General features: G+C 34.2%; 1 protein-coding gene across 2 annotated transcripts; it reads right to left on the bottom strand.

Moving 5' to 3' along the window:
- Nucleotides 1–97: 97 nt before the first annotated feature.
- On the bottom strand, nucleotides 98–27,772 carry LOC121976074 (putative lipase ROG1). 2 transcript variants are annotated; one of them, XM_042528070.1, is made up of 10 exons: nucleotides 27,285–27,772; nucleotides 27,122–27,189; nucleotides 8,766–8,836; nucleotides 8,328–8,579; nucleotides 8,025–8,188; nucleotides 7,879–7,934; nucleotides 7,735–7,787; nucleotides 7,517–7,631; nucleotides 1,044–1,141; nucleotides 98–398 (listed from the first exon to the last, which is right to left on the bottom strand). In XM_042528070.1, exons 1-10 carry the CDS (start codon nucleotides 27,599–27,601, stop codon nucleotides 327–329), a joined length of 1,266 nt encoding a protein of 421 aa, XP_042384004.1. In that variant the 5' UTR covers nucleotides 27,602–27,772; the 3' UTR covers nucleotides 98–326. The 2 variants fall into 2 exon arrangements, with proteins under 2 accessions (XP_042384004.1, XP_042384005.1); XM_042528071.1 differs by lacking the exon at nucleotides 98–398 and having other exon boundaries at nucleotides 7,517–7,615.
- Nucleotides 27,773–27,777: the final 5 nt, after the last annotated feature.

A 27,777-nucleotide genomic window follows, 5' to 3' on the forward strand; every position in this document is an offset into this window, starting at 1 on the left:
GATGAATTTACATGCTTTCAAGGACATAATATCGAAAAGGAATTTAATGTACAAGTATTTATCATCAATCAACAAATTTTGCAGAATAGAAACGATAGGAAGGATTAAACAGGGCTTTTATCGATTGCAGTTGTGTTGCAAGCATACAAAAGGTCAACTTCTAAATGCACCACCACAAATGAGTATGTTTTGAAAAAGGAAGTTATAAGCCATACAATAGAATAGAAACATATGAACAAAGTGGAACGAATGTACAAAATTGGCTGTGCTTCAATGTGGCAATGATCACCAATTTCTAAAAGAAAAAACCATCAAAATTGAAGGGGTTAGATGAGGAAATTGTCTATCATATGGAAGATCACATCTGCACCATCAGAATTTAACCAGTAGCTCTTCACCTGCATCTTAGAATATACAGAATATCAACTATATGGCTAAGGATACTAAGTTAGTACATACAGTATGAATAAAACACAAGGAAAATTTCACTCTACACTTGCGTAACTCGAATTTCTGATGAGGACGCAAATTAATAAACAAAGTTCAGTTTGGCAAGCATTACAGTAAAAGCATCTATTCAAGGGAAAAAAACATGAATTAAGCAGAACAGAGAAACAGAGATTATCACTATAGAAAAGTAGCAAACTCCTAAGGTGATAAAGTATGAAAGCAGTTGGAGTTATATTTTAATAGAAATCCACAAGTAACAAGGACAGGATACCAGAATTCTGAAGTGACAGCAAGTCAGCAACCTAAGAATAGTATTCCTGATATTACTTGTCATTTATATAGCTGGAAATCATAATTCAGAGTGATGCAATGGCATATATCTTGAAAATCCTAGGGTTTCATACTTATGAAAAAACCATGAATTTATGATCTACTGAGACTGCCCAAATTGCATAATAAACAAAGTGAGGTCAGGTTTCTAGTGTCAATATATAGTATATAGTGGAAGAGTCAAGACACTCTTGATTCAAGAAATTATTTTTAATAGATATTGTTATTAAAGCGAATGCCAAACAGAATAGTAAAATCCATGCCTGGATTGTATTGTGTGCAACATATCTTTGTCTGCTTTTCTGAAAGCTAACATCAACACGCTCCCAGGGTACTTGTGCAAGCCCTCTAATCATCTCTTCTGCAGCACAACACAAATCTAAGCATTGTTTTTCAATACACAGGAATAAAAAACAATAATTTTTTTATGGATAGAATCATAGTCTGGTCAAAACATGATTCAATGCCATAGGGAATCATTAACTTTCATGTTCATATGTAAGCATTACTTCACTTTCTTAATGATGCTCCCATAATTAAACCTATTTTTGATACTAAGATTGTATAAAATTATATCAGTCCTTTCAATAAAACATATTACAAGCAATGATATTCGGTATCCAAAATTGTGTGCAAGTTATAGGTATATCTTTAATGAGTATCAATAAAACATATTATGTGAATGAAAGTTGATAAATAATTTTGTAAAATAATCATATTTTCTTCAAAACATGCTTTGGTGTCATAAAACTTCTGATAGTTTTTTTACTTTTAATGTATGCATAATTCCACCTCAATAAAAATATTTCAAATATTTTTATATATTTATTACACCTCAAAAGTATAAAGCTAAACGTAGCTCCAAATGCAATTTTATGTTATCCAAATATTTGTTGGATTCCATATGTATTTCACTGCAAATCCTTGATGACATTCTTAGCTTTTGCACATATTATCTCACTAAGATAATGAAAATCACATTTTATATTTTTGATAGAAACATGCCAAAATGGAGCTTATTAAGACTTTTTGGTTAAGATTCCTGATACCAAAATTGTGTAAACAGAACTAATGCATGTGTAATGGCGCTCTGATGAGAATAAAAACCAATAAAACTCGTGTTGCAAAGCATGTTTCAACATGAGGTTTCTAATGGCTTTTATTTTTAAGTAGGCATAATTATACCTTAATAAAAATATTTCTGATATATTTGTATATTGTTTGCATATTGAAAGTGCAAAACATGTTTTGCTCAAAATGTAGCTCTTTTGCCTTTCATTTTCATGTGTAAGCATCACTACACATCCCTAATGGCATTTGTACCATTTGCACATACATTTTGCATTAAGATAATGTAAAATCATATTTTTGCATTATTAATAAAAAATGTTACAAGATATCATATTTTGACTTGTTTGAAAAATATGATTTTCCATTATCATGGTATCAAAATAAATACAAATACTCGAAAAGTCATTAGTAATATATAATGATACTCATATAAAAGAATGAAAACAATAGATGTTTTTTGGTAGGATACCATACTTTAACCAAAAATGCAAAAATGGAAGTATCTTTCAAAATTATATATTGGCTTTTGTTATAACATATGAACATCATTATGCACCATTAATGTTATTTCTAGCACTTGCACATAATTTTCCTTGATAGTATTATATCATATTTTTTATAAAAAAAATATCCTTAAAGAAATTTTAATCGAAGGACCAATATGATCTATACTGTTTTTTACCATCAAAATACTTGCAAATGATAGGAAATTTTAATCGAAGGACCAATATGATCTATACTGTTTTTTACCATCAAAATACTTGCAAATGATAGGAATGTTATTAGTATTTCAATGATTGCATCTGAATTCTGAAAAATGAAAACAAATGGATATCTATATAGCATTGAACCATGATATCAAAACGATATGTTTCAACTAGTTTGCCCAGCAAGATATGAGATTTCAAACCATGAGCCAAATTCAAACTTTAACTAAAAACATGGTTGTCCTGGTAATTTAATTAAAGCATTAATAGAGTTCAACCATAATATATATATGTAGTTATTCTTTATATGGCTACTGAAAAACCTAAGGAAGCACAAATATAATTGCCTTCGAGAAAAGTTCATAAATAAATTTATTTATGAATTGTTCACGAGCTTTGTTTATAAAAGTTGATAAGTTGAACTCATTGATATTTAAGCTTTTGATTCTAGATTTTTTTTAATATTAAAGGAACATAAAAAGCTCTTCTGGAGATGAGTATTAAACATTTTCATGAAAATTTTGTTCAATTACATCCCTAACCAAATCACATACCATAAAAAAGTATCTTTTTGGTTTTATTCCCATATATGACAATGATACAGTGTAAGTTTTTTCTCAAATCAAAGAACTCACTGTCAATCATCTTGCTCACATACACCTTAACATAATGGCCTTGTAGAAAATAAAAAAAAAGTATTTATTGGAACTACAATAACTTTATTACTTTATAGAAAATAGGTATTTGTTAGAACTATAATAAAATTCTATTGCTTCATGTAAGAATTCATTGTAAGATACCTCTAAAGCTTAAAAGAAAATTTTACAAAACAACAATTAAACTTATTATGTTATACGAAACTCAATGTTGGGCCATGAAGCCAACACATGAGCAAAAGATAAGTCACAAAAATGATGATGTTAAGGTGGATGTGCAGACATATGAGGATTGACAGGATAAAAAACGAGAACATTAAAGAGAAAGTCGAAGTTGCACTTATTAAAGGAAAACTCTTAGAAACACGTTTAAATAGTATGAGCACATACTTAGGTGTCCAATAAATGTCTCAGGCAGTTAGGCAATGTGAGACGATGACAAATACACACATTAATAGAGGAAGAGAGATAAAAAAAACTTAGTTAGCAATGATAAAATAAAATAAAATTCATTTAAATATAGATAAGGATATAGTAGAGCATCAAATCCAATAGAGTAAGAAGATCCATATAGGCAATCCCCATTTAATAGGATAAAGGCTTGGTTGTTGGTTGCTTGCTTGCTTATGCAAGAATTGCTTAACTTTGGCACTATGTTATTCTCACTTGTAGTATTCCACCATGTGTTTGGGGAAGGGAATCACATAGTGTCTAAGGAAAATAACCACTTCAATTTATATGGACTAGTTTAGACTAAACTAGTGGATGTGCGGACATATGATGATGGATAGGATAAGAAAGGAGAATATTAAAGAGAAAGTTGAAGCTGCCTATTGAGGAAAAACTCCAAGAAACATGTTTAAAATGGTATAAGCGCATACTTAGGTGTCCAATAAATGTCTCAGTTATGCAATGTGAGACAATGACAAATACACACATTAATAGAGGAAGAGAGACCAAAGAAGACTTAGTTAGCAATGATAAAATAGAATAAAATTTATTTAAATATAGATGAGGATATAGTACAGAATCAAACTCAATGGCATAAGAGGATCCCTATAGCCGATCCCACTTAATAAAAAGGTAGATCTGCTACCTTAGCGGCCCCCCTAGTACCGGCCCCACGGATATGGAGGGAGGTTCATGCAGGTACACAGGTCATAGGCGCATGGCGGGGTAAACCCCAGGTCGTCAGTTCCTGAGAATCGACCCCTGGCCATTACGCCAGAGATACCATGCGCCCACCGTCTACGCTACGCCCTGGGGGCACCGATCCCACTTAATAGGATAAAGGCTTGGTTGGTTGCTTGCTTGTTTATGTAATGCTTGCTCTTCAACTTTGGCACGGTGTTATTCTCACTTGTAGTATTCCGCCATGTGTTTAGGGAAAGGGATCACATAGTGTCCAAGGAAAAGAACCACTTCAATTTATATGAACTAGTTTAGACGGAACCAAATTTACCTAAATCTCTATATTAACCCTAATTAGTAACTTGCACCTTATTAGTGATAATTTTAAACACCTAAACACTTATTTTTCCAATAATAAAAAGAGTCGCCGGTGCACAAAGCTCCCGCCACTGTGAGGTCTTGGGAAAGAGTCTACTGTACGTAGTCTTACCCTTGTATTACAAGAGTTTGTTTTCACAACTCCAACCCGTGACCTCTAGGTCACACAACAACAACTTTACCATTGTGTCAAGGCTCCCCTTCCTTTTCAAGTGATAAACATTTTATAAATTAATTATATGCATGCTACTTATGTATTAGATCTATTTTATATTGTTGATATATAGTAATTATTATATTTCAATGTTTTGCATTTGTATTTTATGTGGGTGTATTTGTTGGATATATTAAGTAATATATTGTACATACATTATCAATTTTATAAAAATATTTATTTCTTTCATAATTTCAATATTAACAACATACATCCATACACATACACTTCAAGTGGCTTAACCACATACCGCATATATATCCTTTTTAAAGTTATTATTTTTTTAATATTTTTAATACTAACAATGAACAATTGTACACATGCATTTCTAGTGGCTTGGCTGCATACCATTCACATATCCTTTCCTAAACCTTATCCATGTCATCCTTGAGCAGAAATAAAAACAAAAAATAAGTTGTCATCAAGGTTCATCAATTATCTTCCTTCGATTTTTCCTTGGATATTCTCATCTACAAAGAGGGTATCAATCTTGTCCATTTGAATTGCACATATCCTTTCCACAATCTACCTTTCTTTGTGTTTATTCACTTTCTCTCCAGTTCAGCTACCTTGCCCAAATCTGTAATGAGATCATTTATATTTTTATTTCTGCCTATTCCACCATCTATTGTAAATTGATTCACACCAGCAACCCAACCACTACAAGCCTATAGCAAATCATTATGATCTAAGCTGTTGCATTCGTTCCTCAAGACTAGCCTGCACTATACGAACCTTAATGATCTTTAATCTTACCTTCAACCTGGACCTTCACACTGATACAAGGAAAGGAACTCATAAATGCCCCACCCTATAACATCTTTTTCTTAATACATCTTGTGTTTTCTTGACCACATGGTATTCTTCTTTTATTTCTACTTTGGATTATGCTATCATTTCCCCAAACTATCTTAGAGAAACTATCAGATCCAAGTTAGAGACAAACTATGCTCGACATGATGGCAGCATTGCATTCTATCATAACAAAAGAACTAGTCACTCTTCCTTTTGTCAGATCTACTATTAATTGTGTTTATTTCTAAAATATTTCCTAATGGCTCAATTAATGAACTAAAGATGGATTATGGCAAAAGATAGAGATATCACGTTGATTATGTAGGCCTATTCCCTCATGTCACTAAAATTGCTTTAGCTTATCACTTCCTAACAGAAGCTGACATTTCCAAATGACTGATACAATAATTGAATATCAAGAATGTTTTCTTCTATGGTGATTTGGATGAGGTATACATGGTAAGCAAATTGAAAATTTTCTATTCCAGTTGAAGAATCTCCTAGAGCACGAGTTGGCAAATTTCTTTATGTTCTTTTCTAATTTTGAATAAGCATAATTTTATGAAATCACTATATGTTTCAACTTACCTCTTAGTTTATAAAATGTATATTTGTTTATCTGTATGTGGAGACATTAACATTACTAGTAATGATACTACAGGAAATGCGAAGTTGATAGCATATCTTCCACATTTTTAGACTAAGAATTTGGGTAATGCGAAGCATTTTCTTAGAAAAGAGATTGCTATGAGACATTTATATCTCACAATGAAATTGTGGTTAATATGCTTTAAGAATTTCGTACACTAGAAGCTAGACATGACATTCTCATAAATATAAATGTCGTACCAATCCAAGGATAAGAGTCATTATCTAATCTAGGAAGTACTAAAATTACTTAGCAAATTGAACTATTTTATTATTATACTTGACATCTCATTTTTGGTGAGTGCAGTCGACCAATTTCTTGAGTCTCCATATCAAGATCAATGAGATAACAATAACCATTTCTGGATATTTTAAGAATACCATAGGCAAGGGTCATCTATTTTGCTATTGAGGTCATCTTTAGATCATAGGATATGCTAATATAGATTAGGCAAGTTTTCCTAAACATAGGCGGTCCGCATCAAAATATTTTCCTTTCAGGATTGAATATGATAAAAAAAAATAAAAATAAAAAATAAAAAATAAATTGTGGTGGTTATCTGTAGAAAAAGAACATAGAGAAAAACCTCTTGCCACATGAACTTATCCAGTATGATTGAATTGGGGATTTTTCCTACTAAAGCAATAAAGCAAGACTGTGATAACTAAGTTGTCATACATATTCTTTTTAATCTAATCTTTCATGAGAGGATCAAAACATAGAGATGGATTGTCATGATATTAAAAAAAAGATGCAATCAGAAGAGATTATTACATTATTTGATAATTTCATTGATTAACTAGTAGAGTTGTTCACTTTGAAGCAATGAGCGTATCTTCCAACAATGGTGTCCATGTCAGTTTCAAGTTTAAGTTGATGAGAATCTACATAAAATATAACAGTAAATGTTTTTGAAATGCATATTTTAATATGATAGTTAGAAGCCAACTTGATGCAAGAAATTATAGCTATAGATAACCTAAAACATGTACAACAATCAAAACAGCATGGGAAAATAGATAAACTTAATCTCCATATATACTAAGTTTGAGGGTATATAAGAAAGAATGCATACAACTGGTAAATAACAAATTTTCGACAAAATGATAAAATATAGGCCTTCCCCTTTCATTACCTTCTAGCTCATCTTTTGGAGCCTCAATAGGCATCTCATTATGAGTATTTATTTTATCTCCTTTGTCCACATAAACAATGTGAGGATAGTTCTTGTCCCCTACAAGAAGATGATGCTGAAAGGAGCAGATGAAATAGAATATCATCAAGTACAAAGAGAAGTGTCAAGATTGATTTAAAGAATATCATCCAAAAGTAATTAAAAGATTGAGGTATTACTTTTGGTAATTCACGTTGACGCCGAATTGATGATGTTCTCCATCCTACCATATCTTTTTAACAGGTTAAGCATTGATACACTGGTGAACTATGTATAAAGGTGGGAGAAAGAATGGGTGAAATAGATGGTGACTAATAGGATACGATCAAAATTTGCATTGGCATAAGCAACTCGTCGTTTAAAACAGCGCAAAGCTGACCTGATAAGAAAAAAGAAGTAACTCAATACTAGAAATTTGAAACTTGTACCTTTAAAATTACTATGCAGAGATAAAATGCAGAAGTTAGACCGGAATTTTATATCATCACAATCGCCAACCATGCGTACGAGAAGCGGCAGCTTTCCATCATCTTTATCTGTTAGGAATAGATGTTTCCCAGTCCTCCCAACTATGAAATGTGCAGTTTCAGACGCCCTTTGTTCAAGAAATGGAAGCCCACATAGAAAAGGAAGCTGGAATGTGGAATTAACAACAATGCAAATATGAACACACAAAATACAATACACTAGAGAAACTGGAGGAGAATGTTAACTGATATGTAGAAGGTGACGCCCAATAAAACAATTTACTATAAGAAAGAAGATAACCTACTTGTCTATGCCCTCTCGAACCTAAATGTGGGGAAGCAAATGTTATAAAGTTCATAGGTTCCAACCCTGCTATTCTTCCTAGCATGCAGATGTCTTTGGCTTTACTTTCTTCAGCTGTTCCACAAGAAAATTCCACACTGGTTACAGGTTCATAAAGCCTTCCTATAGCATATCTAGCTACCAAGCCACCCAAAGAGTGAGCAACAAATGAAATCTTGCGAACGCCCCCTCTTAGCTTAACAACCGTTCTAACCTACAATCAAAAAACAAGTATCACATATTTCATATGGCAAACTGACGAAGTTGTACAATTCACAGTTTGCCAGGTAGGTCATAGGAAAATCGTCACATGAAATATGAAGATGAAAGTTAACCGAGAATAACACTAGTTGTCACAAGTGAAAAGGGATCCAAAAATAACCGTTAGATAAATAATTACCTCTTCGGCAAGCCTATCACCCATCAAATCAACCCCATCAAAAGTTAGTCTAGAAGAATTGCATTCACTGCCTGGATGTAAGACAAAAGGCAAATTTATTACTCTTCCTTAAGATATAGAAATGACAAAGCCAAGATTCTGGATTTTGAACAGTATGTTTATTTTGATAGATCCAAATCAAAACACACGACAAGCATTCATACGCATTTGCTTATGTTTGAGTAAACATATTGCCACCACCATTGATCTCCTTTTAGTTAATAGTACCTGAATGCAAACAATTGCATTTGCAATACTACCATTATCATAATTACCTGTGATTAATTTCCACAGATGCAATCGCATGAAACATATTCAGTAAGTTCCCAACATAAACAGATATTTTGACTGTTTCAGTATCTTCCTCATGATTGTTAATTATGCATTTTCTAGATCATACTTTACATTCTAGATATACAGTAGTGGGTGTTTAATGTTGCAGGATTTTGGTTTTGATAACTGTAAACATGATTTAAAATCTCGAGTCATGCCAAGGTTTCGGTTCCGGACCAAAACAATACAATTTTAGTACAGTATCGTGTCAAGCTGATATAGTTTCGGTATTTTTAAAATATAAAATATATTAATTAAAAATAAAAAATTTAATCTAAATATTTAAAAATAAAATAACATAAAATAATTTTTTTAAATATATATACACATATATATTAAATTAATGGGATAATATTATTAGACTTTAAGTAAGTTTATTTAAATTACGGTGGCAAAAGGTGAATACGCTCGCCCCAGCGCCCCCGCCAATCTGTTCCAGGACCAACACGGAGGAGGTAAATCACGGGCGGCTACTAGCCTTTAGAATAGTGACTAGCACATAAGGGAGGTATTTACCTCGGCTTTACCGAGATTCGAACCCCAGACCTCATGATGGCAACACCTCATGCGCTAGCCACTAGACCCATCCGAGGGGGCAAAGCCTATTTAAATTATCTCAATATAGTTAGGGGTTGATTAAAATTATTAACCTCCTAAGTCAAACTTTACCCCTCTATGCCGCCAACGACACTGAGAACCCACGCGACGCGTCCGCATCAGGCCCGCGCAATGCTTCCGAAGGCATTGTCGGGCCAGCGCGACACGTGCTTTAGCCTGTATAAACAACTCGAGATTTTAAACTATGACTGTAAAGGCTATAGCTAACTTCAAATTGTTTAAATGAAAAGAAAAAAAAAAATCATATTCCATAGTTGAAATCTTAGTGGTGTTCCTAATAAGGTTCGCTCAACATTTATCTAGCATGCTTCTGATTTTGACCGGGTTCAAAGGATCTAAAACTAAGCCTATCTCTAAAGGAGATTAGATATGGATCAAGATAGATTGTGTTATAGTTGATCAAATCCTCGCTCCTTGAAGTTAGCCTACCCCTAAAAAGAAAAAAAGAATGAATCAAAAATGGGCTAGTTAGGTGTGAAAAAAATATCTATGAGTAGGATGTATGAGAGTTGCCAAGGAGATCAATGTTTGCCCATTAGAAGGCGATATGTTGTCTTGTTGGATTCTAGGGGTTTGGCGGATAAAATTATGGAAAAAGCTAAGGAATCAAGATAGTTTTGCCATGTTATAGACTTTTGGGATTGGGTGGATCAAGTCATGTAGCACCAAAATGAACCCTCAAATCACAAAAAAAAATGGGATGAATTCAATGAAGCACAAGGATAATTTGAAACCAAAATATTTAATACAAAGAGAACTTTTATAGGCCCAATATCAACTATACAAGAAAAGAAATACTATTAATTGGGAAACATAATAATTTTAATAGCTTTTACCAAATCAAAAGATACTCAATAAACTACTACAAATTTAAAAGAATTCCTATCAAATAAAAGGATATCAATCCTTCTGCACCTAAAATAGGATAATAACAAAATTAATGACAAACTCAAGATTAAAATCTAATCGTTGTTCATATCATTCTCATTCACCTAAGAGAATTTGACACCTTCAACATCTTTCTTGGGTTACTTTTCCAAGAGGAAGAACAATTGTTTCACCAATTCAATGATGTTTCTTCATTAATTTTCCCTTTTGGACATCTATTCCAATAAGCAAGAAATCAATTCAATCTACTACTCATTTTGTGCTTTAACTTTGTGTCCTTCCTTTTATATCGTCTTTCCCAACAAACAAAAGAATTTCTCAATTTATCAGATAGCAGGGATGATGTCCATGTCTTTATAGCAATCACAAGATGGGAAAGTGACAATGGTAAGAGCATATTTGGAAAAGTACAACCTTTAACAAATGGAGACTAAATTTCTCCTAACAAATTAGCATATCCTGCAATTTGAAAATTGAACTAAAATTGAAAAATTACATATGAAATTAAAATATATTTTTCTCACAATGTAATTAAATAAATTAAGCATGAAGGTTTCTAAACAAGATCACATGTGACAATTCAAATTTATGAATGCAAGCAAAAAAATTTATGGTTTCATTAGGAACTTTATAATAAACATTCCTCAATATAATTTCGTTCCTACGCAGATATATCTCTCATATACAACATGGAACACTTAGTTTAGTAGATAGGAGCAAATAAGGAAACTAACTCAGTAAGATGACAAGTTTTGAAGTCATAAGGAACTATAAAAGAGAAAATACAAGTGAAAGTATTAGTCGAAATGTCAACTTTTAAATTGATATCTCGCATTCATAGTTTTTTGTGCCATTTAGTTTTCGTTTTCTCTTCTTTGAATAAGATGAATGAGTTATAATTTGTGAGTTTAAATTCTCATCATCGTCAAGTTGACTGTTGTCTTAAGATTTAAATCAACAAAAGGTTCTTCTAAAATGGCATCATCAAGGGATTTATCTAAGTTGTCATTAGGGGCTCTTCTAGAATATTATTAGAAAATTTTGTTAACATCAAATTATTCAGAGGCTTCAGTTCAGCTCTTTCATTTTAAATAAAAGTTCTTTAATTGTAGGTGAACTAGATGTTTTGGATGTTGACTTCAAATTTCGACTAATTAAGGAAAAATACTGTGTTTGCATACTTATTAGGCATTCATCTCTTAAAATAGCCTGGACAAATTTTTTTCAGCAATTTTATTTTCATTTCATGACATGCGATGAGTTCTTGTGAGAATTGGTATCTAATGGTCTTTGACATATTACTAATATTCCCTAGCAGATCCACTAAGTATTGATTTGACATTATACCCATTCAATAGATGTCATCTTATAAATATCAAAATATTACCTATTTTCATTAACCAATGAAGAAATGCATCAAGATATATTTTCCATCGAAAATAAGGATACGTTTGGCTTGTGTGTTTTTCATTTTCATTTCTGGAAAACGAGCGTTTTCTGAAAAATAGAAAATGACTTTTAGACATTCTCTATTTTTTCATAAAATGCTATCTATTTTTTTAAAAAATAAATGTGGAAGATACAAACCAAACACCATTTTTCATAAAATGTGCAGTTTTCAAAAAATAAAAATGAAAAACGTGCAAACCAAACGCACCCTAAGGTTTTTATCCTGATATGTTTAGGCTTATAGTGATTATTATTTTTAGAAATGTTAGTTGATAATGAGATTGTGAATTAGAATTATTCGTTCTAGTTTTTATAAATCGAAGCTCATCTTCTATAGCGTAGTGGTATTTATGTATCTCATTACTCATGTATTTGGTGGTTGTTATGGCATTTCTTCTCATCATGTGTGTTATGATGCTTATAAAGTAAAGCAATGCAATGAATATAATGTGGAAAATAGGATGGATGATAAATAAATTAAAATACAAGTAAAAAATGATGCCAACGATGTACTTATTTCCTTTGATGAATGACAATCAAACAAATAAAAAATTAATAAATATAGTGAAATTGTTATTTTTTTTGGTAATGAATGGTGATTTTTAAAAAAATTGTGAGAAAAATCCGCTAACATAAAGGATTTGTATTTACCAACTAAATAATCAAAAGACAATTTTTAGAGATGAATGCATTTATACCAACATGATACAAACCAGCAGCAACAACTAAGTTTTATCCCACTAGGTGGAGTCGGCTATATAGATTCTTTTACGTCATTGAGTTCTATCTCCTATTATATCATCATCTATACTTAAATAAATTTTATCTAATTTTATTGTTGCTAACCAAGTCTTTTTTTGTCTTTCTCTTCCTCGTTGGATATGTGTATTTGTTATAGTTTCACATCGCCTAACTGAAATATTTATTGGTCGTCTAAGTACATACTCGCACCATCTTAAACATATCCGTCGGAGTTTTCTCTTAGTAGATATAACTCCGACTTTCTCTCTAATGCTCTCATTTCATATTCTGTCGATTATCGTATGTCCACACATCCACCTTAACATCCTCATCTCTATAACTCTTATCTTTTGCTCATGTGCTCGAGTCATAGCCAAACATTCAGTTCCATATAACATAGCAGGTCTAACAGCGATTTTGTAAAATTTTCTTTTAAGTTTTAGAAGTACTTTATGGTAACAGAAAACACCCGACGTTATCCTCCATTTATATTCTATGTAAAACATCTCTCTCAATTCTTCCATCATTTTGCAAAAATGATCCTAAATATCTAAAGCTTTCAGTTCCTGACAACTTGTCATCTTCTATCTTAACAATTATTTCATTATGTCTAATATTGTTAAACTTAAATTCCATATATTCTGTATTTATTCTACTAAGTCTAAAATTTTTCCCTTCTAGTATTTCCTTCCAAAATTCTAGTTTAGCATTTACTCCTTCACATGTTTCATCTACCAAAATAATATCATCTGCAACATGCATCACAGTACTGTGTCTTGAATATGTGCAGTGAGTTCATTCATAATTAGTGTAAAATGATAGGGACTTAAAGCTGATCATTAATATAACCTTATTTTTATTGGAAATGCTTAACTTACTCCGCCTGAAATCTTTACTCTAATTGTTACATCGTCGTACATATCCTTAATTAATTCAATATATATTATTCTAACACCTCTCCTTTCTAGAATTCTCCATATAATTTCTTTTGGAACTCTATCATAAGTTTTTTCTAAGTTAATAAATACCATGTGTAGATCTTATTTTTGCTCCGATATTTTTCAATTAATTGTCTAAGAAGATGTATAGCTTCTATTGTCGACCTTTCAGGCATGAACCCAAATTGATTTTCAATCACCATAGTCTCTTCCTTAATCTTTTTTTTCTATTACTTATTCCCAAAGTTTCATGGTATGACTCATTAGCGTAATACCCCTATAATTTGTACAATTTTGTACGTCTCCCTTGTTCTTATATAAGGAAACTAGAGTACTTATCCTTCATTGATCAGGCATTTTTTTCGTTTTCAATATCATATTAAATAATTTTGTAAGTCATTCAATACCTTATTTCCCTAGACACTTCCATATCTCTATCGGAATATCATCTGGTCCAACGACTTGTTTTACTTCTGAAGTTTGAATTCTATGATAAAAATTTAAATTTCTATACTCATTTGACCTACTTAAATTATCTAAGTTAAGTTGGTCACCTAAACATTCTTTAAAAAGTTAATGAAAATTCCTCTTTCACCGCTCTTTTATTTCTCTATCGTTTACTTATATCATATTACATTCATCTTTAATACATTTTATTTGAATAAGATCTCGTCTTCATTTCTCTCACTTTAGCTATTCTATAAATATCTCTTTCCCCTTTTTTTGTATCCAATTTTTGATATAATCGTTCAAAAGTTTCATTCTTTACTTCATTTACTACTCTCTTAGTTTTTTTCTTAGCTATTGTATACCTCGATGTTATAAATATATAATTCCTTATAAGCTATTCGTTTTTCCTTTACTTTCTCTTGTACTTTCTCATTCTACCACCAAGATTCCTTACTTAACGATGCATATCTCTTTAACTCACCGAGTACCCTCTTAGCTACTATTTTCAACTTTGAAACCATCTTATCCCATGTCATATTAGAATCACCGTATGTTTCACCTAATAATTGTACTCCTATCTTCTCCTTAAATATATTTTGTTTCCAATCCTTTAACTTCCACCACTTAATTCTAGGAATCGTATATATTTTCTTTTTATTGATACTATATTTAAGATGTATATCCAACACTACTAACCTATGTTGGGTAGTTAAGTTTTCTCCAGGGATGGCCTTGAAATCTTTACAAATCTTTCTATTCTTCTTTCTAACCATAAGAAAGTCAATTTACGATTTATTATTTCCACATTTGAACGTGACTAAGTATTTTTCTCTTTTCTTAAAAAACGTATTAGCTAATACAAGGTCATATATTATCGCAAAATCTAATATAGTTTTCCCTTCCTCATTTCTCATTCAAAACTCATAACCCCCATGTACCCTCTTATATTCCTCATTTTTCAGTCTGATATGCCTATTTAGATCACCTCCTATTAAAATCATTTCATTTACCGGAATGTTTTGTAATATTTCATTTAAGTCGTCCCAAAACCTTAATTTGGTAGCTTCATCTAATCCTACTCGCGGTGCATATACGCTAATTATATTCATAGTTTCTTTCGCTACTATTATCTTAAGGACTATAATTCTATATCATTTTCTAACTACTCCTACAACTTCATCCTTTAATGAACTATGTACAACAATATCCACTCCATTTCTTGCTTTACCATAACTTCAAATCAGAGTTCTCTATTAGCTTTGCCTTCTCGGATACCCATTTTGTCTCTTGTACACACAAAATACTAATTCTTTTCCTAATCATCATATCTACTGCTTCTATTGATTTACCAATGAGGGTTTCTATATTTCATGTTCCAAATCTTAGATTATTAGTTTTCTTATCATATTTGTTCTTATCCAACCTATGTTGTGAGAACTCTTGCAAACACTACAATCAAGTTCTCATGAAGATGTAGCGGTCCTTGCCGATACGTTACAATTGGATCCTGCAACGCGAACTCTTCATATTTAGCAATACACTCGAGTTCTAGAGATATAACGGTTGCTGTCGAGACGTTACAGTAACGTGTTCCTTATGGGGAACAACCTAGCATTAGCATAATAGTTTAATGAATCCATTCATTGAATATTTGCCATATTTTTAACGTTGGCCGGCAACCTAACACAACCCTCGTCCTTTATCCTGACTTGAGACCGGCCATGACTAGTTCGTCACGGGGTTAAAGTTGTCATGTGATTCATGTCATGCTCATCAGGTTACAGTTGTCATTTGATTCATGTAATGTCAAGCTCAGTTGATATCTTTCCCTCTAGCAATGTGGAAGCCTTCCTCCATAGGTGTTGTAGTGATTCCCAACCATATTGTAGATTCCACTAAACTGAAGAGGCTCTTAACTTTCGCCAGCTTTCTCAAGAATCCAACAATATTTTTTCTTTTGTATTTTCATTAACTGGCTTGTTACTATTTTTTTTTCATTATTTTCTTTCGCAAAAAACTTTTCACTCCCTTTCTTATTATGGGTGAAGCCTTGTCGTGAAAGAGGGCTTGTCTGGCTTCTTGCAACCGAAGACACAGATGGGATTTGATAGCTTTGATTGCAACAAAGGAGGGTTGCAACCCTTGTGTTGACTGATAAATATCATGTCAATGGCGTCATTGTAGGGCTGCTCGAGATTGAGTTTGAAAAGGTAGAAGACAAGTGGAGTGATGCAATGCCATTATCGGATCAGTGGTTGGTGCTGTCAAAAAAAGGCATCAGGGAAGAAGTCGTTGTCTACTGTTGACCGTATAAGAGGTTAAGGCAAGGTTGAGAGCAACGAAGGGTGTAGGATCTACCAACATTGGGGAAGAAGAGTGCAGCTCTCTATGCACCAAGGCAGGATCTTGAGATACCGGGCATGATATGTGGGTGTTCAATGCAACAAGTGTAGTCACCAGTGTAGTGCAGTAGCCGAGGAAGTTGGCGTCACAAGAGGTGCGGCATCAAGCACTAGTGGATGCCAATGGATGGACGCAACCACCTGTGGATGCAGTTGTATGCAAATGTGGTGATAGAACAAGGAGCAGATCCTTGTTCATTGTCAACTTTCACCAAGGCAGGATCTTGAGAGGCAGGGCGTGATATGCAAGCGTTCAACGGCAACAAATGTAATCACCAGTGTAGTGCAGTAGGCGAAGAAGTTGGTGTCACAAAAGGTGAGACCTCAAGTGCTAGTGGACACCAATGGATAGACACAACTACCCGCAGATGCAGTTGCAAGCAAGTGTGGTGATAGAACTCAAGGAGCGGATCCTTATTCATTGTCAGCTTGCATAGAGCTTCCTGGCACAACTACGAAACAGATCAAGTATTAAGGACAGGACTCTGATAATGCAGTATTTTTTTTTTTGCTGCAGAAAATCAAAAGGACACCCTTTTTATCTATATCATTAAAAGGGTGCCCCACTTTCAAAATTTATCAAAACAGTATAATTTAATAATGAAATTGTTGATATTCTAAATGCATGAATTAAAACAAATTAAAATAATAAATAGTAAATACTTACAGTGATCTCTCGTAGATCTGCAATCGGCGACGGCGGGACTTGCTGTTGGAAGAGCAATTACAAAAATCGAAAAGCTCTCCACAATTTTACAAACCAAATCCTGCAGCCTCGGATGTTCTTCTTCCTCTCATTCTTCCACACCCCTCGCTCGTAAACCACCCTTGGACGCACCCTTTATAATGGGAATTATCTCAAGGGTAAAAGTCCCCTTTATAATGGGAATTGTCTCAAGGGTAAAAGGGACTTTTACCCTTAAGAAAGTAGGCAACGTGGGCAAGCCCACGTTCCCATTTCCTACATCTCCCACTCGTCTAAAGTAAGTCACTAAGACTAGTTTATTCAGGTAAATCACTAAGACCAGTTAGTCACAAAGACTAAATAAGTCACATAAACTATATAAGAGTTTAGTCAAAAAGATCATATTAGAACATCCAATCCATACTTAGAAAAAATGATTCGTATGACAGCAAGCACACTGAGCGATAGATGCTAAGAAGATTGTTACACCTTACATAGCCACTCTTTGAGTAATCAGTGCTAACAAAGTTGTTACACTTTATTTAGCCGCTCTGCCAAATGAATCAAAGGCATTCTCATAATGGCACATGGCCTCTTTGTCCCGATGACACATAGCCTTTATTCAGGATACATCTAATCTCCTAGTGGCACACAATCATTATCTTGGAGATATACATATTTTGCTATTTACCCAGATTAAATAATCTTTATTCACATCAATATGAACATCTCTAATCTCTTATAATGACTATTATGTCAAGAGCATATTCCATATTCAATATTCATAATCATTTCTATACGTAACATAAATGGGTCGACCAATGAATAACATCAAAAGATGTAAATCTATTTAATCTTTCTTTTTAACTAAAATCTATTCATTCTAATCAGTCGCTTTCCTAATTATGTTCCATAGACTAAATCATCCGTAGTCATAGAATACATGCTAAAGTAACAGACATTGATTAAAACTTCAAGTAAACAGCTAAATAATTACTAAGGGCAAAACTGAGATTAACTTATAATCTCAAAGATCTCACATAGTAGAAAAACATAGATTCATTCTCCTACAACCTTTATTATCGCAATAGCACATGTGGTATGAATTACATGCTACGATGTTATTCTCTTTACTAAAAAGAGCGCATGTTTTTCTCAAATTTAACATCGTACAGATTTTAATCTAGACATACCTAATGTCTACTCTGAATTCAACATATGAATTCCAATATGTCTTTCAACAGGTTCATTAAATGGTGAGTTCATTTATTTCGATCATTATTAACACATAAATGATCTCAACTTAACACAATTATCAAAGCGACCTTAACTTATGAATCTGTCTCTGTTCACAGCTACATAAACGGTCCCATAAGTAACGGTCTTACCTCTATTTGTACTCAACAAACAGAGATGATTGTTCGTGTAAGTGGACCAATCTCAACTTGCCAACATGCTCACCGAGATCTTATATGAATATAATAAAATTATATACACTGAATAAATTATGACAAATTATACAATCAGATCACAATATCTGATTGTAATTATAATGTTGTTATATTCTACAAAATCCCAAAGACTTTACATGTTCTTTAAATGTCTCTCTAGTCATTGGCTTAATAAAAGGATCTGCAAGCATAACACGTGTAGGGACATACTCAAGAATTATCTTTCTTTTAGCCACAATATCCCTCACAAAGTTATATTTTATAGCTATATGCTTGCATTTGCTGTGATATTTATAATACTTGAAAAAAGCTATTACAGCTTGACTATCACAGTAGACAGTTACTAGACTTCAGGAACCTTCTCAACCAGACTGCTTCTTGCACAGCCGCTGAACATGCCACATATTTAGCTTCCATAGTTGACAAAGCTACACAAGCATGTTTCTTGTTATTCCATAAGATGGCGCCACCATTCAGCAAGAACGCATAGTCTGATGTGGATTTCCTATCATCCAGGTCCCCAGCCTAGTATGCATCTGAATAACCTTTCAGACTCATATATGATCTTTGAAAACAAAGACAATAATCTGTTGTTGCCTTCCGATATCTGAAAACCAGTGTCTCGGTCCTAGATTTGATTGGAAGTGACTGACTAAGCCAACAGTATAGCTAATATCGGAATGTGTACACAACATAATGTACATCAAACTACCAATAGCACCGGCATATAATTTTTTATTCATTTTAGCTATTTCCTTAGAAGTTTTGGGGCACATACTCTTGCTTAAAACAGTACCTTTCACAAATTAGACATGCTGAAATGATGTAACATCTTATTTATATAAGACTCTTGTGACAGACCGAAAGTCTTTTAGAACGATCTCTAATGATCTTCACCCCTAATATGTACTCATCTTCTCCCATATCCGTTGTATCAAATTGTGATGACAACCACTTCTTGACTTCATTCACATACTCAATATCATTTCCAGCTATCAGCATATTATCACTATATATCATGATAAAATGATATATTTTCCTTTTTCTCCTTTTAAGAAAACGAAATGATCCTCATTGATCATCTCGAAATCATAAGATAAAACAACTTCGTTAAATCTTATGTTTCATTGTCTTGACGTTTTCTTTAGCCCATATATAGACCTTTTAATCTACATATTTTCTCCTCTTGGCATTCAGCAATGAAACCTTCTGGCTGAACCATATAGATTTTTTCGTCAAACTCACCATTAAGGAAAACGGTTTTACATCCATTTGATGTAATTCTAAGTCATAATGTGTCACAAAGGCCAAAATAACTCGTATACTACAAGAGAAAATGTCTTTTCAAAGTAAACGAGCTTTGTATCTATTAATCGATCCATCATCTTTCCTCTTTATTTTGAGAATTCACTTATTCTCAATAGCCTTTCGGCCCGGAGGAAGATCGACTATGTCTCAAACATGATTTTGAATCATAGACTCCATCTCTTCAACTATTACAGCTTTCCATTTTCTCTAACTCTACATCTCAATGCTTCCTCAATGGATTGAGATTCGTCATCATCAACTAGAAGTGTTATCAATGACTCATTCTCAATATCAAACCTCTTCTTAGAATTGATCTTACGAGTATTTCTTCGTAAGTTGGGATGTTGAGAAGTCAACTCATGACTTGGCATATTACTCCCACTCAGTTGACTAAACTCAGGCATCCCTTTTGACAACTCTCTTGTTGATAATATCTCATCCTCCTCAAATAGAGGAACTCTTTTATCAACATCACCTCTGGTTTGGGAACTCTATTTCGAGAAAAGTCACATCTCTTGAATCTATTTCGGAAATAGTTCCATGTAGTTGCTCACCTATGGAGGTCTCATGATATCTGATAAAGATACATTTCTTACCCCTAGGTCTCAGTTTTCTATACTTGTGAGAACTATCATGAACATAAGCAGCTGACCTCTAGGGTCTCAGATTACTTAAATCTAGTTTTCTGCTTGTCCAACGTTCATATAGGGTTTGAAAGCACTTTGTTAAGTATATATACTGCAGTTAATAATGCATCTCCCCAATAAGAAATAGGCAAATTAGCCTACGCCATCATAGACCTAACCATTTCAAAAATAATCCTATTTCTTCTTTCAGCTACCTCATTTTGCTGTAGAGTTACAGGGATTGTTAGTTATCTTATAATCCTTCTATCATTACATATTGTCTTGAACATATCAGACAAATATTTCCCTCCACGGTCATTACATAAAGTCTTAACTTTACATTCTGTTTCATTCTCAACTTCGTTCACATAACGAATGAAGCAATCTAATGCTTCAGATTTATGAAAAATCAAATACACATGACCGAAATGAGAGAAATCGTCAATAAATGTAATGAAATAGGAAGCTTCATGTCTAGCCTTTACATTCATTGGACCACAAATATATGAATGAATTAACTGCAATTGTGATTCAGCTCTAATAGCCTTACCAAATGATTTCCTAATTACTTTTCAACAAGACAATGCTCACATATAGACAAGTGAATCTTAACATGAGTGCCCAATAAACCCTCTCTAGCCAACCGATTCATACGTTCTTGTCTTATGTGTTCTAATCTAGCATGTCAAACTACATTAGTTATACCTGCATCACTAGTTAGCAATATTTGAAAAACAACCTTCAATTGCACAATTGACATTTGGTTCTACATCAAGAACAATAAAATCATTTGTTAAAAAACCATGTCTAATTGACGTTGAGTCAATCTTAAGTTCAACACACCGACTGTAAAAATTAATACAATACCCTAAATCAAGAAAACACGCAATGGAAACAAGATCCCGTCGAATTTCAGGAGTCTACCACCACGAAGGTTGAGTTTGCAAATGTCGACTCATTTAACTTCAACTCTTGCATTGTTTCCTATATAGATCAATTTATTATCAGCTGGTACCTGACGGTACTCTACAAAAATATCTCGCTCCCAAGCTACATGGTTGGTTGCTCCCGAATCTATAATCCACAAAAAATAATAATCAACTAACACTGAGCTAGCAACAAAATGCTCGGGAAAAGAAGACACATTGGATTTACCTTTTTCGGCTCAGTGCACTCCCGAGCGAAGTGACCCTTCTTGCCGTAGTTAAAGCAAGTCAATTTGCTTTTAGGTTTCTTTCTAGTCTTCTTTACTATCTTCTTGATTGGGTCCTGTCCCACAATAATAGCTTCTTTCTTCTTTCCTTTCCCTTTCTTAAACCATTTCTTTTTCATGGATCCAGATGATCCAACAGAACCAACAACCACATAAGCTAGTCTTACGGATTCAACTCTCTCCGCCTCCAATTCTACATGGCGTGAGACATCAGTGAAAATCTTGATACTCTCACTATGAGTTAGGCTTTGTTTCATAGTCTACCAAGAACCTGGAAGGAAACGAACAACTGCTTGAACCTATTCATCGGTCAACTCATGACCAGCAGTTTTAAGCTTCCAAATCATGTTCAACATCTCCTTGAGATGTTGAACCATTGAAACATTCGGACGCTTCTTGTAGTTGTCAAACTTGATCGTCAGCTGTTGAAGCTTGCTCGGACTCACTTCATTGTATTTTTCTTTAAGGGCTACTCAGACTGCATGAGCCGTAAGATATGACTCATACTCACAAACTAGGTCATCTACCATTAAACTAATCAATATGCCCTTTGCAATTGAGTCCTTTTTCTTCCATGTCTTATAGGCATCAAGATCTCGTCTGTTCTATGCAATGGGATCATCTACAGGTTCTACCATAACCTAATTTACAGCCTCCAGAATTTCTTGTTCCTCAAGTACATACTGTATCCCGAGTTGTCAGATCTTATAGTTATCCCGTTAAGTTTTTCACCCTTGTTAAGTTCAGCTATAATATTTTTGGTTGTTATAATCTATTATAAATAAACAGATTATTTAGTATTTAAATCATATGCATGCAATTTATGATCAACTCAATATTAATTTGAATTGATTTACAAAATAAAATGATAACTATGTTTTCACTCATCATTCGTATGACCAATCAAATCAATATTGATCAATTCTATTACATACATCCCAACAAATGAACTAATCATTTATTATATCATGATTTCTTTAATTAAATGAACTAATCATTTAATAAAATGAACTAATCATTTAATATGCATCATGTAGAGTAAACAGCATAAATTAAGCATATAAATAAACATATTATTAACATAAAAATATGTTGCATATTATTAACATATAACAAACTGACATGAACTAAATGAACTAATATTGTTCATACATGATGACAATAACAATAACAATAACAGAACTCTAATAAACTAGATAGGCTAACATCACTCCCGCTAAGACAGACACTAGTGCAATGGCCAACATTATCCCTTTCAATCTGGACTCATTTGGGGTAATCACAAATGGGACAGCTTCAGGATTCTCTATCGGATCCACAATCGAATCCTCTTCTGGATCTTCCTCGATCATTTCCGGTCCTCTTCGAACTCTTCAGGATCCTCTTTAGTTATATGGTGAAACAGTTCCTCACATTACTCTGAATATGTGATACGTCCTTCATGACATCCCTAAACATAGTCACCTTAGGATACTCTGGCAATGAACGCATCAAGGCTCAAATCCTATAACTATCCAGTACTGGAAACTCTTCTTGCTCAAGTTTGCAAAATAGCTCATTAAGTCGTTCAACGTGTCCGTCGACTGCATAAGCAGAGTTATACTTTATCTCCTGAATTTCCTCCCTGAGCTGGTTCCGCCGCACTTTGCGACGAGTCAATGTGGTAATCGTCCGTGCCATCTGAAAAATTAAAATTAGTAAGTCAGTACAAAACCGACTAACCAGTACAAAATCGGCTTAATTCAATTTATACAGACATAGAACCAACATAATAAGTCAAGAAAAAACAAATCTTTTTTATTTTCAAGAGTTTAAGTCTACTGACCCATTGGATTGGTCGATCGGGAATCCAGATCCTAAGCTTGGTCCATTGTCCTCAATTAGAACAAATCTAATTGGACAGGGATATGCTATTGTTTAATCTAAGTCAATTTCAGCCAATTTCAGACTTATTGATCAAACTCTAGTCCGTTTAATCAAACCAATACTCATTAGTTTAAGTCTGACCTATTAGAACAAATATAATCAATATAATCAAATTTGACCCAATAGAACAAATTTGATCATTTGATCATATTTAGTCTAAGGCCCAATTAAATTAACCCAAATTGATTCCAGTTTGAATCAAACTGGTTCGGCTAAACCAACTAATGGTTTAATCTAAATCGGGTCTAATTGGACCAACCAATCATAATTTATTCCAACATGCATAATTTATATATATAATTTTTTTTAAAACAGTCAGTTTAAAAAAATATGCATGGAAAAATAAAATTCTTTTGCTACTATATTCGAAACCAAAAGGTTTCTTTTTTTTATTTGATTTTCAAAAATCAAACTTTTCCTCAAACTCACTGTGCTTCGTCATTTCACTATAGCACATTTTTTTTCCTTCACCACTTTCTTCGCCGCACGATCCCATGTCGCACGCCGCCTCAGCCACAACAGACACAGTCATCGGCCACGATGACTAGTCACCTACCTTCGCCTGTCCTTTATGGCGCTGGACGTCGGTCGCCCTCGACCCAAAGACGTCGTCGTCACCTACTTGCACAAAAACTACGAGAGGCAGCTTGAGCACGCAACCGACCAAACAGGACTTCGTCACCAGCCTCGAAATGTTACCGCCGATATCCTGATGTGGTCACCGGGGTTCTCCGGCCACAGAAGCCGATCGCTAGCCTTGCCTGCGATAATACGACGACGGAGGGATCATATCCCTTAGCCGTGATACATTTCCCAGCTTTAGGAGCACAAGAACGACACTGGCCATGGTTCGCAACAAGGTATATTACCTTGGGACAATAGCATATTGCAACAAGTTCGCAATCCTTAACGGCAGCAACTTTGACAATGAATAGCACAGATATTTTCATGCAAGCGATTTTACAAAAAAAAAAATCCGAACATGTATTTCATAATTCATTTCAAGAATTTAGAATAAAGCTCTGATACTATTGTTGATATTCTAAAAGCATGTATTAAAACAAATTAAAACGATAAATAGCAAACACTTACCGCAATCTTCCGCAAATCTGCAATCGATGACGGCAGGACTTGCTGTCGGAAGAGCAATTACAAAAATTGAAAAGTTCTCCGCAATTCCACAAACCAAATGTTCTTCTTCCTCTCGTTCTTCCACAACCCTCTATCGTGAACCACCCTTGGACACATTATCCCATAAGTCAAAGGGACTTTTTCCCTAAAAAAGTGGGCAACGTGGGCAAGCCCAGTTCCCATTTCCTACATATATACCCCTCTACACTCCACTTTGGAGCTGCTTTAACCCACAACTACTCTAAGGCAGAGCAGGTTTGACCTAGCTTTAGTCAAAACTATTCCACCTTGGAGTAGCTTTATATAAAGGAGCTCCAAGATGGTGTTGTACAAAGCAACTTTAATGTGGAGCGCAGAGGGGTAATTTGGGCAAAAAAATTATAGGTGGGAATTGTTTTGATAATTTTTAAAAGAGGGACACCCTTTTGATAAACAGGCGCTCTTATGATTTTCTGCCTTTTTTTTCTTGGTGGTTGTGAATGGATTTTCGTGAAGGTAGCAAATGGGTGGATGCACAATGATGAATTTAAAATCGTAAATGGATGGCAAATGGTGGAGAAATAAGCACTAAAATTGAAACTTAGCTCCAATACCAATTGATGCAGCACCAAAAAATGAACCCTAAAATCACATAGAAGAATAGGACAAATTCGATGATGCACAGAGACAATTATCTCATGCTGAGAAAGAAAAGTAAATAAATAAAGAGACATGACGCTTTGACTCAATATCAACTAAATTAGAAAAGAAATACCACTAATTGGGAAATGTAATAATCATAATAAACTTTTACCAAATCAAAAGATCCTCATTAAACTATTACCAATTTAAAAAATAATGTTGCAAGATAGAAAGTTACTAAATTGTCAATAACTAAAATAGGACAATTACCAAAACTAATTAAAAATTCAAATTTTAAAATAAAAACTAATCTATTTGCACCAAATTCATCTTTAGGAGGTCAAAATTGGCCTATGGACTGATCAAACCTAGGATCAAGTAAAATAGGACTATTTGGGTGGTTTATCAAGTCGAGTAAAATTCAGTGTGTAAAACATAAACCAAAATTAATAGCAAGGTATAGGCAAAAGGATGTTGAACAAGAGTCACCAAGTAGCAACTGTCTTAGACCTACTGGGACATCACAACTTAAGTTCTTTTAACTTGTTATAAATAAATTAATAATAAAGTCGGCCTATGGACCAATCAAACCTAGGATCAGGTAAACTAGGTTGATTTGGGATGATCAAATCAAGTAAAATTCAGTGTGAAAAACATAAACTAAAATTAATAGCAAGGTTTAGCCGTTTAGGCAAAAGGATGTTGAACAAGAGTCACCAAGTAGCAACTATCATAGACCCATCGGGACATCACAACTTCAGATTTTTAACTTGTTAGAATTCACATCAAACATGTATGATTGTGAGCTTATAATGGCACTAATATATAAACTAGTAAATAAATTTGTGCTTCATAGAACAAAATATTGCTCCATAGTTGAAAGTTCTAGAATCTATAGTTTGAATTTGAACATCCTAGACAGGAGAGAATCATTGTCATCAGCCTCCCTGAATGATATACCATCCTTCTTGTTTCTTCCTTGGTTTCTAATGGGATCTTCTACGCTGGTGGTATTTTCTCTAAGAAGTATAATTCATGCCATGCTTCTTTAAAAAATGCTTCAGACTCATGATCATGATGTCATTGAAACATGGTGCTCTACTACTAGATCACAACATCTGCTTATGGTATTTGAGCATAAAAGCGATACTTGTAAGCCATGCAGTACCAAACTGGAACTCAAGTCCACAAAAAATAGGAAATAAACTAAAAGCTCGTGCAGGGCGTGACAAAATCTGACACAGATGAAAAGTCGTGAAAGAAAATAACAGAAACCACTTTCTACATTCATATGTAGTTGTTTGTTTTGCCATTCAATTATTTCATCATTTTTACTTTTGATTTACCAAACCCAAGTTAATGATTATATTTTTGATAATTAAACAATTTTTAACTCTACCGAGTGCTTCATGAATCAGCCTCTGTCTAATATTTAAACTTCATATCAAATAAAACAAGGGATAGGAAGAATCAAACAATTAGCAAGTCAGGAAGTAAATGGAAAGGAAAAAAAAAAAAGTTCAATAGTAAAACTCACGGTGGACTATAACTTTGTCCGGAAGTTTTTTAACCAGCTGTTCAGCAGCAAACTTCCAGTCTTCGGCGCTGCAACCAATCGGAAGAAAGTGAAAATTTCTCCGCGGATGGGAGAACAGTAAGATATCGAGAGGGGCAGAAACTGGAAGAAGGAGTCGAGTTACCTCCCGACCAAGCCATTAACCATCACAACTAGATGCTCAGGAAACCTCCCCTGCTGCGCGGCCGACTCGGCGTCCCATAGGTCCTCCCCGCCGCGGACGGACTCCGCCTCCATCTTTTTCCCCTTGGACGCGGGATCCATGAAGCAGGAAGTCATCCAGCGGAGGGAACCAGCCTTTTCACCGACGGTACCCGGCTCCTGCCTAGTGGATCGCCGCCGTAACCCTAATCTCTCCCCCAATCCGCCTCTGGGGCGACGGATCCGGGGCACCCTAAAGTCGAGCCTCGACGACCGGAGCATGGCGTCGGCGGCGAGCATCCGTGGCCGACACGAGGGCGGGAGCTTGGCTTCCAGTGGTCAAGAGAGAGAGTTTTTCCTTCCGTTAGCTCGCCGCCGCAGCGATGCGATGGAGATATTTTTCTAACTACAAAACTCCGACATCCGTTTTTAACGGCCGTGAACCTGCTTTGCTTATGTGCATCACGCGCCTGGAC

The sequence above is a fragment of the Zingiber officinale genome, chromosome 4B (assembly GCF_018446385.1).
Source record: "Zingiber officinale cultivar Zhangliang chromosome 4B, Zo_v1.1, whole genome shotgun sequence".
Lineage (NCBI taxonomy): Eukaryota > Viridiplantae > Streptophyta > Magnoliopsida > Zingiberales > Zingiberaceae > Zingiber > Zingiber officinale.

What these genes read in the sequence shown, in the direction of transcription:
- LOC121976074 (XM_042528070.1), bottom strand. Translation starts at nt 27,601, where the DNA reads ATGCTCGCCGCCGACGCCATGCTCCGGTCGTCGAGGCTCGACTTTAGG. An exon ending in GTGATAGGCTTGCCGAAGAG is followed by an intron (nt 8,580 to 8,765) that starts GTAATTATTTAT and finishes TTTTGATTGTAG; the next exon opens with GTTAGAACGGTTGTTAAGCT. An exon ending in TGTGATGATATAAAATTCCG is followed by an intron (nt 7,935 to 8,024) that starts GTCTAACTTCTG and finishes TTTTCTTATCAG; the next exon opens with GTCAGCTTTGCGCTGTTTTA.